Source organism: Engraulis encrasicolus, chromosome 1 (assembly GCF_034702125.1).
Source record: "Engraulis encrasicolus isolate BLACKSEA-1 chromosome 1, IST_EnEncr_1.0, whole genome shotgun sequence".
Lineage (NCBI taxonomy): Eukaryota > Metazoa > Chordata > Actinopteri > Clupeiformes > Engraulidae > Engraulis > Engraulis encrasicolus.
The window spans coordinates 52,141,958-52,158,396 of NC_085857.1; the positions used below are offsets into that span (position 1 = coordinate 52,141,958).

The window sequence follows — 16,439 nt, forward strand, 5'->3', positions numbered from 1 at the left end:
TCATTATATTCATTTCTTTGTCAAATGTTTTTGGTCATTATATGGTTAAGTACTGGGTGGACTGTGTGCATGCGAGTGCATGTGTGTGTGTGTGTGTGTGTGTGTGTGTGATCATTAGTGACTTGTGGAACTGTGTGTGTATTTAAATAATCATGATGTGCATGTGTGTGTGTTTTTGCGTCAGTGTTCAGTGCATTATTAGTGTATTAGTGTATGTGTTCAGCGCAGTGCTTTATTTGTGGATTACCAGCACAGACATGAGAAATTGAAAGCCCATCGTACTGCTTGCCACAGTGTGTGTGTGTGTGTGTGTGTGTGTGTGTGTCTTTGTCTGTGTGTGTGTGTGTGTGTGTGTGTGTGTGTGTGTGTGTGTGTGTGTGTGTGTGTGTGTAGGCAGGGCCACTTACAGCTTTGGGAAGGCATCTGGAAGGGCCCTGCACACTATGTAATGAGGATCCAGGTCTGCGCCCCCTCTCTCTCCCTGGGCCTGACAACCAAACTTCCCCCTGTTCTGTATGTGTGCGTGTGCGTGTGCGTGCGTGCGTGCGTGCGTGCGTGTGTGTGTGTGTGTGTGTGTGTGTGTGTGTGTGTGTGTGTGTGTGTGTGTGTGTGTGTGTGTGTGTGTGTGTGTGTGTGTGTGTGTGTGTGTGTGTGTGTGTGTCTGTGTCTGTGTGTCTGTGTGTCCATTGTGTCCTTGTGTGTGTGCTTTTGTCTGTGTGTGTATCTGTGTGTGTCTATGTCTGTGTATGCGTCTGTGTGTGAATGTACTAATCTGTATCAGTGCGTGCGTGTTCACCAGTGCAGTATCTGAGTGAACAGCAGTACGGTGGTGAGGAAGCCGAATGCCATGGTGCTGCTGGTAGCAACCTCCCCAGCATTGCACTGAGACCTCAACTCCTCCAGCCTCCTCTCCCTCTCCATCAGGGCCCTCTCCAGCAGCTCCCTCTTCTCCTCCTCCTCCTCCCTCACCTGGAATACATAACCAATAAACAAGACATGAACAAAACAAAACAATAACAACAACAACACAAACAACAAACTAATAAACAACAGTGTTTTCCATCAAGGGCCTCTACAACAGCTCTCCCTTCTACTGTTCATCATCGTCTCACTTAGAATAAATAACACATACACAGCCCATGAAAAACAAATAAATGACAAAGAGTAATTAATTATCTCCATCAGAGCCCTCTCCAAATAACTGCCTTACCTGTAGGGTCGAGAACACAAAATACACATGTAGGTAATAAATATACAATAGGCAAACAGCACATAAACGGCCGACAACAAGAAATGAATAAAGCTTAAATAAGGAATATAACAACAGCACAACAACAAAACAACATATAAACAATAAACAACTCCCTCACAGCCCAGCTCCCTCTTCTGCTCCTCCTCCTTTCTCACCTGTATCATAAATAAGAAACAAACAACACCATAGCACATAGACAACAGGTAAACAACAACACACAGCCAGCAACCCTCTCAAATACATGTGTCATCCTCTTCTCCTTGCTCTCCCGCCTCAGCTGTAGGGTAAAGGACAAATAAACAACACATCCCATATGAAAAAGTCTTATTAAAATCGCATATGGATTATATCGGTTCCATAAGAATATTATAAGGGTCATACAAGGCACAAACCCACATATACAAATCTAACTATTTTTTTTATTCATTTTCAGTCATATATGCCATACACGATTTATGTTACTATGGGCTTATATATTTCGTATAAGTAAAAAGATTGGAAAATAGTGCTGTTTTTGGATGAATGCCAATCAGATGTGTGCTGTATTTGTGCCATGTTGTTGTTGTATATGTTACAGTAGGCCCTATGTGTATGCCATATTTAATGGTGCACCATGCAATATTTGAAGAGTTCAGATGCAAAACCCCCTAACTCCATTTCTGAAGACCTGCACTTCTATATTTTTAGAGAACCCCGTTGTTGGTTTGGTTTACATTCATGTACTTGATAATACATATAAATAGTTATATTACATAAATAACATAAAAAATATGCAATTTTGATAGCTTTGTATTAAATGAAAATAAATTAAAATTATTTTCTGAAAAGGCACTTAGGGGTTTTTGCATCTGAACTCTTCATTTGTTGTAGCTTATTTCCAGCTAGGGTGACCACCTGCTAATAAGTCCAAGGGGGGACAAGGGGTATGCTTCGGAGGGACAATGTGGGACAGACCACCACTCCCCGCCCCCCCCCCCCACCCCCCACCCACACACACACACACACACACATTTGTCTTTAGGCAATATAGGCCTTTATATAATCAAAGTGACAGTCAAGAAAGACAAATAAAAAATCATGAGTGAAGTTCTTTGTCAGGTTGTTTTTTTCCGGGAAGCTTATTTAGACTGTCTAGGCCTGTGTTATATACAAATATTACATTTAAAGTCTCATGCTTCATATGACAAATGTGCAGAATTCATATAAATATTGGTGTCAGAAACTGTTTAAGAAATGTACAAATTAAATCAGGTTTGCATATAATTACATGTATAAACTTTATAAAATGTATATACGAATATTACATTTCAAGTTGTAAACTTCATATAAACTTAATATAGGAAGTCTGTAAAATCCAACTACGGAACATGTACGGAACATACGTGTGATGGAGTGATCATCACTAGTGTTGTGGGTGTGTTCTGACTACCATGCCAACAATCCTGGCTCTTTGGTGTAGCGGTCAGAGCCCCGGTTTACTATCCCAGAAGGTCTGGGTTCAAGTCCCAGCTGGGCAACTCTACTCCCCTTCGCTATAAATGGTGTCAGAAGTGGGATGGTACCGTGAGGCCATCGGAAGCGTACCCATGGTGTGTGAGCCGTAATTCCATGTGAGGGACCCCCAGGATTGGTGACCCCCGTGTGAGGGACCTCAGTGATAGGTGAAGCATTGATGATGGGGCACATTGGATGGGAGCAGCGTGATGGGCAGTTGCGTGAGGGACACCATGAGTGTGTGAAGCGCACGGGTGCGCTTCCCGAAGGGGAAGGCAATGTGATGGAGTGACCATCACTAGGGTTGTGGGTGTGTTCTGACTAACTTACTACTCCAGAAGGTCTGGGTTCAAGTCCCAGCTGGGCAACTCTACTCCCCTTCGCTACAATACGTAAATTGAATAAGACTTCAATATGATTTTAACATAAAACGTGCATTATTTCTATAGGAATATAGTAGTTTTCTCCTATGTTTTAGTCAATATAATATAGTATTATGCATTGTTGGCATGTCAAACTCTTATAAGAATTTATACTGCATGCAGTCATGTTATACGGCATGCATATAAGTTCCATATAGTATTTCTTTTCGAAAAGGGGCCATAATCGACTATCATGATAGACATATATTAGAAAACGCATAAGTGACTCTTGCAAATCTGGCACATTTTTTCTATACAATTTCATGTAAGGAACATGCATCTTTGCAGTATATGAATCATATAATTCTTTTTCATATGGGATAACACATAAACAAACAAAACATGAACAATGAAAAATCTACTCCATCAGTGTCCTTTCCAATATAACCCTCTTCTCTTCTTCCTGCCTCACCTCTGAGGGTAAATAAAAAAATAAAAAAGACATAAACAAAATGTCAGCAACACATACACATCACACAATTCCATACCCCACTTCTCTCTTCCTTCTTGCTTCAGCTAAGAATAAATGCACAATACATACACAAGAAAATAAACAAAGCAAACCAAGAACTATACCAAGCAGAGGATGGATGGAAGAAGAACACTCTGTGAGTCATTTCCCCTGCTCTTCTGGGATGGACAAGAGGCCAGCATGCATACTGTGGAATGTACTGTATATCTGCAGTAAACAGACTGTACTCAGGCCTAATACATACTGTATATGACGATGGTGAGCTGGTGTACACAGGGGTTGTCCTTTGCTTGGGACGGCACCCAGGAGGGGATAGAACCATCGTGCACCCTGACCCTGACCCTGACGACATTGCAAATTAGTACTTTGACATCTAATTGCAGTAATAACTATGGGGCTCTATCAGCATTTTTATTAGGATGGTGATTTTTCGGACAGTGGATGGGGCTATGGTGATGAGGGGTGTGAGAAGGGGCCTTAACAAGGGCAAAAAACACTGTAGGGTTGCAAATAGGTCAATTAGAGGTCAATTAGATAGTAGCACTGATCTCTCTTTCACCTCTGTCATGGGCAGGAGACCTGCATCAACACAGCAGAATGCAGAATGTTTGCTGGTGTATAGGCAGGGATGCTAACAGCTTTGGCCAGGCCCGGGACAACCCCCCTTCAATACATACAACATAATGGGGACCCATTTCTGGGCCCCCGAGTACGGGACAATGGAGGCCTTTGTCCCCCCCCCTGTCGGATTCTACAACAGTTATGTTTAGTTGAGACAAATGCATAAATCAGTGTTCCAGCGTCACACACAGTAGGGGCTGCCTCTTTGTTTGTTTGTTTGTTCGTTTGTTTGTTTTTCAGTTTTTTTCTGCAATATTTTAAAACGGTGGTACAGAAATTATTTTGTGATTTTTGACTTTACATCGCTGAAAGGTATGTATACCAAAGTTTGATTCTCAGCGGTGATCAATGCATTTAGAATGCATTTTGTTTTTTTGGGTTTTTTTGCAATATTTTAATGATTATGTCACTGACGTCATATTGCTGAATAGGATGGATACACATCCAAAGATTGATTCTCAGTGGTTATCAATACAGTTTTACAAAGTTTGGAAGTGACTCATTTAACATTCATACATAGGACCTCCATCACCCATGGTTTGAGTTTGTAACTGGACTACTGATGGTAGGCAAATGATCATGTGGGGAGTTGTTGCATTGAGGTGGTCTCACCATGAGAAGCTCAGTTTCATCATCTTTAACCAATAGGAACTTCCTGTGAATCCAGTTCTTGAACTCTGCCAGACACGTGTGTAAATTCACGACGCGGGCCTCAGCGCTCTGTAGAACATGGACACGTTTTGTGCTTAGCATGGTGATATTAATTATTGGTGATATTTTATTATGTAAGAGAGGTGTTTTCCATCCAATATTCAGTAATATACAGATTTTGTGGCTGGTTATTTGTTAATAACTTGTACACACCACATGTACACCCCACCTGCCAATGATTGACCAATCAACCTCGGGGTTACTTGTACATTCAAATATAGCAGTCACATGCTATTTGATCTGTAGCACTATGTAGTGTTCCTACTATGTACTTGCATAGTTCAGGAGGAAGTATTTTCCATTTTATTTGTGTAATTCACTTACATGAAATGCAAAATGCAAATATTTGTCTTTCAACATGTATTTTAGCTATATGTATTAGCAATACTGTCCATCCCTGCAGGGTGGTGTTGTTACTGTATATTTAGGTGGTCTCACCATGAACAGCTCAGTTTCATCAGCTTTAAGAAATAGGAACCTCTTGTGTATCCATCTCTTGAACTCTGCCAGACACGTGTGCACATTCACCATGTGGGCCTCAGCGCTCTGCAGAACATGGATGTACAATCACAGTTACACTAGCTAGCGGGGCATCACAGTTATACCAGCTAGTGGGGCGCTCTGGCGCTAAGTCCTACACATATGCTTCATGCCCAGGTTTGTGTTCGGCCTGGGTCATGTTCAAGCCCCATCTCTCACTTCCTGTCACAATCTTCCCTTTACTATCAATAAAGGCACAGAAACCATGAAGTATGTTTTAAAAAAGTTCTTCTTGCGGAGTTATTTCTCTTGGCGGCAATCTTGGCGATGCCTTTCGGGCATCTATTTTGACTTAAGCCGGGCATACACTGTGCGATATTTTAACTCGTGGGTCTTAAGCTTCTGCTCACACTGTACGATGGAATTTCACTGTTTAAAAGTTCACAGCTGACGACTCACGTCCTGACACTACATGAGCCGACAGTCGGATGCGAGTGCAATGCTTCCACCGTACGACACGACAGGCATGTTTCCCCGGTCTGCAGAGGAGGGAACATGCGCACCTGAGGTGGAGATGAGGTCGCGCTCAACAGCGAATCGCACGGGCCTATTAATTTGTGCATGTGAAGTGTCAAATCGGGTCGTAGCACTGCTTTAACTCTGCGATTTACGCACGAGCCAAGACCAGAATTTCAAACCGTTTTGATTTTCTTGCGACCCTGCGATTGCACGATCGTGAGGCGAAATCGCTTGTCGTTACCCCATGTACACTGCACGATGCGAGACTCACAATTGACCTGCGATTGAGCAAGAAGTCTTGCGAGTGCCAAATCGGGGCAAAATTGGGGCAAAAGTCGCACAGTGTGAGCCCAGGTTAAGTAAGACCAGGCCTTCTCAAAATAAATGGAGAAACAACAATAATGGAGTGTCAGATATCTAATGGTCAGGGACGTCATATGGTTAAAACGGCCACGAAAAGTTGATTTTACTAGCATATTTATTTTGTTTCTTCCGAAAAAGAGACTAGACTCTGCAGCACTTCTATAATGTCACAAGAAATGTGGAGCATGAAGTAAGATGTAAGATGATTGGAATTTTGTTCCCTCAGACAATCATGATGATTCGGTGTTGCCTGCAGAACAGGTGGGATATTTGCAGACACCTGCCATACCACTTGAAAAAATGGGGATCCATTTCCTGAATTCTGCCACACCAGCAAAAAACAAAACATGGGTCACACATGGGTTATGCTCAGATGCAGTACTTATGGCACGAGAACAACAGAGGGAGACGACTATGCAAGATTAATTTAAACATTGTAGTATAATAATTGGCTGTTGTTAGCAGAGCCGAGGAAATAATTGTTGACACCTGCCATTCATAATCAGCTGAAAGGCAGGTAGTTACTCAGTGATGTCATATGTGTTGGATGGTAAGTGTGTAACGATGCAGGTTTTTGTACCCTTTCATTACTTCTAATTCTAGTTTGGACGACTCTCAAATCGACATACAGTTGTATGCCTCTGACATAGTGATGAAAACTGAACTGATGACTCAACTGTTGCTCTGGATTCAAAGGGGATATGTCGTTAAATAGTCATCAGAAGTACACATGTCTGACTTGTTTGAGGAGAAAAACACAACGTTATTTCCACAATGTGTCATTTCAAATCAAGTAGTAGTAAAACAGATGTATGACCGGTGTCAGTAGTTTGTAATAGGTCATTTGGCACTCTGTAGCCGTTTCGGTGGAATGCCTTGACCGGATGAGTTACTCTGGGTGCATTCCAATATGCGACCTTGCGTCCTCCACTTGGGCTTGTGTCCTCACGATTTGCTGATGCCCCGCCTCCGTGGAGAAAACAATTACGTTTCCCCGCTGTCAGCCTAGCCAAAACATTTTTTGGGGGACTATTCTTCATTTAGCATCCTGTTTGAAAATGAGAAAGTGACTGTACAATTGAGCTTTTGCGAGATATTGAAATATAATGCTGTTGTTAATGATGCATCACGACGTATTACTTCCTGGAACGAGGTCACAAGCCTAAGTGGAGGATGCAAGGTCGCATATTGGAACGCACCCTCTATCTCACACAGGACACCAACAACCTGTCTCCAATCTAATGTTATGTCATGTGATGTGATCGTTATTTGAAGGTAATGTAATGAAAATCCATGTTATGTGTTAATTATTGCAATTTAATGTTAATTAATTTAATTTAAGGAAATACATCACCTCCTTCACGGCTTGGATCCTCTTGGCCTCTTCCTCCGCCCGGATCGCCCTCTCTCCCTCGATCCTCTTGCTCTCCTCCTCCGCCCGGATGGCTCTCTCTCCCTCCATCCTCTTCTTTTCCTCCTCGGCCCGGATCTCTCTCTCCAGGTCGCTCCTCTTCTTGGCCTCCTCCTCTCTGATGGCCGCCTCCTCCTCTATCCTTTTCTTCTCCTCCTCCATGCGGATCTGGGTCTCGCTCTCCATCCTCCTCAGCTCCTCCTCGGCCCGTATCTAATTTATTTATTAGGAATTACATTCAGTTTATTCTGAATTAAATGTATCATGTAAACACAAAGTGGCCTCAACACATTTAATTTAGAATAGAATAAAACTTAATTCTTACATGAAATGTCACGTAAACACGTAAATCGGAATTATATGAAAATGCAAAGCCCACGTGAATTAACTTTAAGAATTTAGCTAACTTAAAGTATTTAATTCTGAATAATTAATGAGGAATGTAATACATCATGTAAAGGAGGTCAATATCACACTACCTGTGACTCCTTCTCCAGTATTTTCTGTTCCTCCTCCGCACGGATGCTCTTCTCCAGGTCCACTCTCCTCTTCTCCTCCTCCGCACGGATGTCCATCTCATGCTCCACTCGTTTCTGCTCCTCCTCTGCGCGGATCGCTTTCTCCCGCTCCAGCATGCTGTGGGAGTCGGACATGACGGTGGCCTGCGGGGAGGAAGGGGTCGGGAGGGTGTCTGTACCTAAACACACACACACACACATTACACACACACACATTACACACACACACACACACACACACACACACACACACACACACACACACACACACACACACACACACACACACACACACACACACACACACACACACACACACACACACACACACACACACCGTTTACCCGTGGTGTAGAGCCATCATAATTACCTAGCACCAATGACAAAATGAAATGGACTCATTCATGTGAAGTGATTTTATGAGGGTTTATAGGCCATTAGAACCTCTCCACAGAAGTTGGGTAATAATCCCCAGCTAAGACGATCAAATGAACTGTCTGATGTTGAACCGTGGAGTACACATGCTAACTGAAAGTTGACCACCTGCTCAAAAGGTCAATAAGTAGAAAGAGACAGAAATCAGGGATCACTCTCCTCCACTCCAGCATGTTGAGTCTGCCATGGTCCGGACAAGAGGGAGTTGGGAGGGTGTCAAAACCAGTGGTGTAGTGTACTTTTTATGGTGGGTATACTGTATATTTGAAGTAGGTATACTGTATATATTTGTGCTATTCAAAACAATGGATCAATCAATTTTAAGTGGGTATACTGAAATCCCTGAAATTTAGAAGTGGGTATACTCCGTATACCCGCGTTCTACGTAGACTACACCACTGGTCGAAACACAGGCACACATGCATGCGCGCACACACACACACACACACGCACAAACAAACACACACAAACGCATGCACGCACACACACACACACACACACACACACACACACACTCACCAGGGTTTCCTTTTCCCTTAGCCCTTCCGGATAGGAAGTTCACATTTGGCGGTCTGCCACTAGGCGTGGAGGAACAAAGGACTATTCTTTATAAATAATGAAATAAATACATTGGCTAATCTGCAACTTAGGACCCGCGCACAAAAAAATAAATGTTTTGCTTACCCATTTCCTTCCTCATACTGTAGTTGTCTGTGTGTGTGTGTGTGCGTGTGTGTGTGCGTGTGCGTGTGCGTGTGTGTGTGTGTGTGTGTGTGTGCATGTGTGTTGTAAGTTATAGAGTGGGGTGGACAGACAAACACACACACACACACACACACACACATACACACACACACACACACACACACACACACACACACACACACACACATACACACACACACACACTACTGCGGACTGCTAGACTCGCCACAGGGTGGCCACAGATTCACATTTGTTTCAGTCATCCATGTAATGTTAATGAGAGGTATGTGCGCTATTACACACACACACACACACACACACACACACACACACACACACACACACACACACACACACACACACACACACACACACACACACACACACACACACACACACACTAACAAGTCTATAGGCCATGACTCAGCTGGTAACAATGAGGCCCATACCAGACCAATTGGTCCTGAGAGTCGTCATTACACGCACGCACGCGCGCACGCACACACGCACGCACGCACGCACGCACACACACTAACCTTGAGAGCTATAACTGAACAAATACACTATGTTCAACAGATATGCGTAAGTGTGTGTGTGTGTGTGTGTGTGTGTGTGTGTGTGTGTGTGTGTGTGTGTGTGTGTGTGTGTGTATCTTTGTCTTTGTGTCTGTGTGTCTGTGTCTCCAGTGGTGTAGTCTACTTTTGGTGGGTATACTGTATATTTGGGCATTTTTTGAAGTGGGTATACTCTATGTATTTGTGCTATTCAAAATAATGGATCAATCAATTTTAAGTGGGTATACTGAATTCCGTATACCCGCGTTCTATGTAAACTACACCACTGGGTGTCTCTCTGTGTACAGCCGCAATGTATGTGTGCATGAGCTTTCAGTCATTCACGGGCCATTCATATGATCCTGTTTTGACACCGAAGACAGCTTAGGCCATAAAGTTTGTCTGCCAAGCGTAGATGACGGCATCCTACTATCCTATGCCTAACTGTACCGTCACAAATGTCCATGGTTTCAAAAAGGCAAAAAAGCATACAAGTTCATTCTTGTCTCTTTTTTTGTCTTTTTTATGTTCTGCATTGTTTTTACCATCTTTCTTTGCCATGACTGGAGTTAGAGTTACTGTATATCTTAACACTATGGGACCAATTTCTGGCTTAAGTAAAGTGAAATGAATCAAAAATATAGAAGAATACAATTCTGAGAGACTGACCCCTGGACCAGATGATAACTACTGTTACTGTATGAAACCACTTCCTAGGCTAAAGATAGGTTAAATAAATAAACTAAAATATCTTAGCAACTGACCCCTGGACCAGATGAGGGCTAAACATTATGGGACCACTTCCTAGTTAAAGAAAAGTTAGATAAACACACAAATAAATATGAAATTCTGAGCAACTGACCTTGAGAATAAAAATGAAATTCTGAGCGACTGACCTTGAGACCAGATGACAGCTATAGCGATGGAGACGCCCAATGAGATGATGGTTACCACCAGGAGCACTATGGCTGTCACCCTCCACTTGTTGTTGCCTAAAACAGAATTTGAACAAAAATCAAATTTATATACTTGTAGTTAGAATGAGGAATCATAATTAGATCAAGCATTTGCAATTGGATCTAATTATTAGTATGCTCGCCATCCTTAGACACTCCACCCATTTGCATTAGACTTTCCATTGCTAGACACCCAGTCATACTATTAAGTGCATTCGATTTCGCATCAACGCATGCATGCGCATGAAGACAGCAATGCACCCTGGATCAAAATGCTGCATGACGGTTAGATTTCCTGTCAAACTTCGAAATTTCGTCGACGTTGCGTTGACGAGGTGACATGTCACATGGTGTCAAATTATCGCGGGATGCATGCGACTGCAGTCAGATCTTGCAACCTCTGCAGTTGCTTATCCCCTTCAACGCTCGTCGGCGGACTGCCTCCGAGGTCACGCGCCCATGAACTGGTTGGTCAACAACTCACTCACGTGTGTATATGGGTCTTGTCTCACACCTCTACACAAGTTTGCGCAGGTCCCCACTTCAGCTCCTCCTCATTGCCTGTCCCCCCACTCCTCACACGTGGTGTGTTAGTAGAGCAAACTGGTGCGAGCTCATCGTCTCGTTCATATTTGTGGCCGACTTTAGACGCGCTGTATTTAATAACACCCACATCGTGACCACAAGTTCTCGCTCACCTGCCTTTTGCAACGTCGACGCTCGCAACAAAGTCATATGTGCCTATTGAATGGTCATGCAACACTCTCTCGATTCCCCCTGAGACAGGAGAAATCTGTATTCACCTCTTAACACTTCCTCCTACAATGATGTAAAAATCGTCATTTTGCATCATTGTAGGAGAAAGTGTAAGAGAGGTGGATTTCTGTTGGGACTACAAGCCTTTTTCCCACCCTTTCAACCCCGTCCATAGGGGGTTGGACCTAATGCGTTAACAGACCTATCACAGATCACTGTTGCAGTGCTTTTGAAATCACTGGCATTGAGGCTCCAGTAAGTCACTGGCAGAGCTGCCTGGGTGTGTTCTGTGGAACTTGAGCATTGCAATGCATTATGGGGATTGTTGTCACAAATCCACAAGCACTAAAAAGTCATTTTCTGCCTTTTCTCGGCCAAGAAGGCACCAAATTAGAAATGTATGCTACTATTCTACTACATATATGACCCACTTTCAATACATATTCATGTCTCCACCGGTGGAATGTCCCTTTAATTATCGTGTAATCTTACAACATGGCCTCTAGGGTTGCTACAATAATACACATTTTCTCTGATGGTGTGACGCTTAGGCAATGTGTGACAGTGTGTATGCATGCAAGAAGAGCAACAAATGCAAGAGGGGCGATGCATGCATGAAGGGCAACAAATGCATGAGGGGCAAGCATACTCTGGCAGTTTCTGGGAGGAAATGCAATCTAGTTATTATTATTGTTGTTGTTGTTGTTGTTGTTGTTTACTTACATGGGACGGAGGGGTCATCGCTGTCCGGGACATTCTGCGCTCCCTCTTTCTCCACTGTGTCAATGTTCTGGTAGTTCATACTACTGGTAGACATCAGGTTGTTTGGACTGGCAAAAAGAGAAATGCATAAAATAAATAGAAGTAAAATGAAGACATATGGGCTGATTTGGGCTGACAGGAAAGAAATGCTGACAACATACACCTATCAGTACATTTAGGCCTATATGAAATGTATTACATGTATTAAAAATATAAACAAAATCTAGAAATATGGTTGTTTGAACCATAATGGATGCTAGAACCAGAGAGAGAAAGAAAGAGAGAGAGAGAGAGAGAGAGAGAGAGAGAGAGAGAGAGAGAGAGAGAGAGAGAGAGAGAGATGGACATACATTGTGTGTGAGATAGAACTGAAAGGCGAGGAAGTGGGAGGTGTTTGTCTATCCACACATAACTACCAAACAAGATAGTAAGTGAAACAGTGGTGCCATTGAGCTTCTATGAGAGAGAGAGGGGTGGGGGTGGTAGAAGGACATAGTTTGTGTGTGCGTGCATGCGTGCGCGTGTGTGTGCGTGCATGCGTGCGCCGTGTGTGTGTGCGTGCATGCGTGCGCCGTGTGTGTGTGCGTGCATGCAAGTGTGTGTGCGTGTGTGCATGCATGCATGCGTGCGTGTGTATGCGTGTGCGACTGTGGGTGCGTTTCAGAAGCGGAGCGGCAGGTAGTTATGAAACCAGTTTGGTCTATCCTCCATACATAGCTGCCCATCACGTTGGAGAGACAGTGATGCCATTGAGTTATGCCCTCGGTGCAAGAAGCAACACTGGAAAACCGCTTGAGTTAATTACCACTGTTCATACACGCACGGCACGCACACAAATGACTGGCAGACACAGATCCTAGCCTCTGTAGATTTCCACCATTTGAAAACAAAGAGATCTGACCTTGGAATAGACACAGGAGGGAGTTTGGTGTGCCAACAAAAACATGAAAATGTTACAGACAAGTTTGTTTTTCTCATGGCATTTCCTTTCAAAGCCTCTCACAGGTTTTTTCCCAACTGCATATGCACAAAAATGTTATCTATGGTATTGTCTCTAAAGCTTAATACTCAGATTTCACAACGTTCCATATTACTGAAGCCTATCACTAAGGTCTCCTCATCCACACTATTACTATCCCAATACTATTGTAATTTTCCTCATATGTGTTTGAGCTGTGAAAAACATAATATCAAAATATTTGCTTAAAGGTTTCCACCCCTTTGAGGTCCACTGGAAATATCTAACCTCTCAAACTAAATGATTGTAATACTAGTACTGTGTTTGTTTATACATGTTCATAATATCTAACACTGTGTAGTACATATTTTAAGTTTGACCTGTGACCATTTAAAACACACTCATCACAGTATGCCACAGAGTATACCCCTCACATTTCTGCTAATCTGTAAGTATATCTTATCATGGGACAATGTGAAAGAAAACTGTCTTTTTTCACAATGAACAACATCCTGTGTGCAAGTTATATAGCCCGTTCAATTTCATTGCTCACACAAATCATTTGAAGTACAGCCATTAATGTTTCAAAATGTACCTCACAAAAGTGAGCACAGCCTATGTTAAAATCCATGGCTGGACTGGCCATATGGCATACAGGGCATTTGCCTGGTGATTTTTGGCCTGGTAACCCAGTCAAGAGGCCCTTCTGAGACAGTGAGATATAAATAAAGCATTCTCTCTCTACACAGTAAATTCTGCAGTGCTCATTTAACACTTAGAGAGTTCATTTGAGTCCATTTGGACTTAAATGAACTCTGTAAGTGTTGAATTAACACCACAACATTTACTGTGCAGATGCCTGGTGGACTGGTCGTCGCTGAAAATGCCTGACCAGTATTTTGTCCCAGTTCAGCCCTGTTCAAATCTCATAGAGAGGATCATGATCTGCGTAAGTGGCCAAAGCACATGTTGTCATGCATGTTTCTTTTGGTGATATTGAGCTATCCAATGTTCATGACATTCATGCAGCCTCGAATCATGTGAGTCCCACTACCATGCTTGATTTTACAGACTGAACACTTTTCTACATACAAATTCACATGTACCACAATACAGGCTTGACAACATCGAAAGCAAATTTCGATGGTGCCAAGCAATTAAAATAACAAAAAAAAGTTTTTTTGTAGTCATGAGTGCAGTGCATTTCTTTCAAAGACAAAAATGGGATAAAAACCATATGCAATATAGACAAGCCTCACACGTCTGACCATAAAAACCTATCCTGGAGCAATGCAAACTAAATGAAAGCAATATTTGGCACAGTATTGTAAAAATATATCTACATGATTTGCGTTATAGAAACAACATTTGTTACAGTAAGCCTATACGAAAGAAATGGTAGGCTACACAAAATCTCTGATCATCAAAACATCGAGAATACCATGCCACTGCAAAAGCAATATATGGTATGGTATGGTGAGAAGATAAGAAATAAAAGTAATAAGCATAAAAACGAAAATGAGCAATATTTGGAATTACAAAATGAAATAAATACCACATTCATGAAAACTAACATGGTTTTGTGTGTAAAATCAATATAACAGTTGGGAGAAAAATGAATTAGAAGGCCTGTGCATGAAAATTAAAAAGCTGAATAACGGTCAAGAGAAAAATAGAATAAAAGAGAATTGTGGAATAAGAGACTTACGCGTCCGGCTGTGTCTCCACGGTGTTCTTGTCATAGAATGGCTCGGAGTTCTTCTGGTATTCCATATGTCTCCTTCGCAATTACCTGCCATCATACGACAAATGATCATCACATGGGATGCATGTGTGTGTGTGTGCATCTGGCCATAAACATGGAAAACACACAATCAGCTCAAACCACAAGTAGACTAACAGAATATTGTGTGTGTGTGTGTGTGTGTGTGTGTGTGTGTGTGTGTGTGTGTGTGTGTGTGTGTGTGTGTGTGTGTGTGTGTGTGTGTGTGTGTGTGTGTGTGTGTGTGTGTGTGTGTGTGTGTGTGTGTGTGTGTGTCCATGAGCATATACATAGAGTCAGACCATAGGACAGTCACAGGTGTGTGTGTGTGTGTGTGTGTATGTGCATGCGTGCATGCGAGTGTCTACATTTGTGTGTGTGTGTGTGTGTCTGACTCTCTGTGAGTGCATGTGAATTTGTTTGTCTTTGTGTTTGTGTGTGCGCGTGTGTTTGTGTCTCTGTGTGTGTTAGTGTGATATTGAGTAGCCTATGTGTCCCAGCATGTGAAACACTGCATCAGCAGGGCAGAACAAGCACATCATGTGTCCGAACAAGCAGGGCATGAGTCTGGCATGACTGAGATAGTTTGGGGATAATTTGAGAACATCATTGGCATAGTTGGTTAGTTAGTATATTTCTGCCCATTGGCAGTGTGTGTGTGTGTGTGTGTGTGTGTGTGTGTGTGTGTGTGTGTGTGTGTGTGTGTGTGTGTGTGTGTGTGTGTGTGTGTGTGTGTGTGTGTGTGTGTGTGTGTGTGTGTGTGTGTGTGTGTGTGTGTGTGTGTGTGTGTGTGCGTGTAATTTTATGAACATGACTGAAATAGTTGGTAAGTTAGTATTATGTTCCGTTGGCAGGACAACAGCCCAAACTCACAAAAACACAGAGAGACAGACAAGAGAAGACATGAGAGAGAGAGAGACAGAGAGAGAGAGAGAGAGAGAGAGAGAGAGAGAGAGAGAGAGAGAGAGAGAGAGAGAGAGAGAGAGAGAGAGAGAGAGAGAGAGAGAGAATTTTATTGAGAACAAGTTTGCATTTCATTGTCACACACTGTAAAAAATGCCTGTTGAAATTACGGCAAAAAACTGTCAAATTGCAACAGTCAGTGACCGTAAAATGTAAAACAGTTTATCTCTGTACTAAATATGGCAAGCCACTATTTAGTCAAAAAGCGGTACATAACTTTATTTTTGACAGGTGTCATATGTAGAAAATACTGGACTGTTCTCTGTAAACAAAGATATTGGAAAATACCGTTAAGTGGGATGAAGTAGTCAAGAAACGGTACATA

General features: G+C 42.5%; 1 protein-coding gene across 1 annotated transcript in view; it reads right to left on the reverse strand.

The window, feature by feature from the left end:
- Positions 1-541: 541 nt before the first annotated feature.
- LOC134454222 (inner centromere protein A-like) overlaps positions 542-16,439 on the reverse strand; it is a 19,532-nt gene continuing 3,634 nt past the window's right edge. The window contains exons 2-7 of the mRNA XM_063205080.1: positions 15,098-15,181; positions 12,393-12,499; positions 10,854-10,949; positions 8,225-8,442; positions 7,689-7,958; positions 542-969 (exon numbers count right to left, since the gene is read on the reverse strand). Of these exons, the coding sequence (XP_063061150.1) occupies positions 793-969; positions 7,689-7,958; positions 8,225-8,442; positions 10,854-10,949; positions 12,393-12,499; positions 15,098-15,162 (933 nt within the window). The 5' untranslated portion in view covers positions 15,163-15,181 and the 3' untranslated portion in view covers positions 542-792. The remainder of the gene's footprint in view (positions 970-7,688; positions 7,959-8,224; positions 8,443-10,853; positions 10,950-12,392; positions 12,500-15,097; positions 15,182-16,439) is intronic.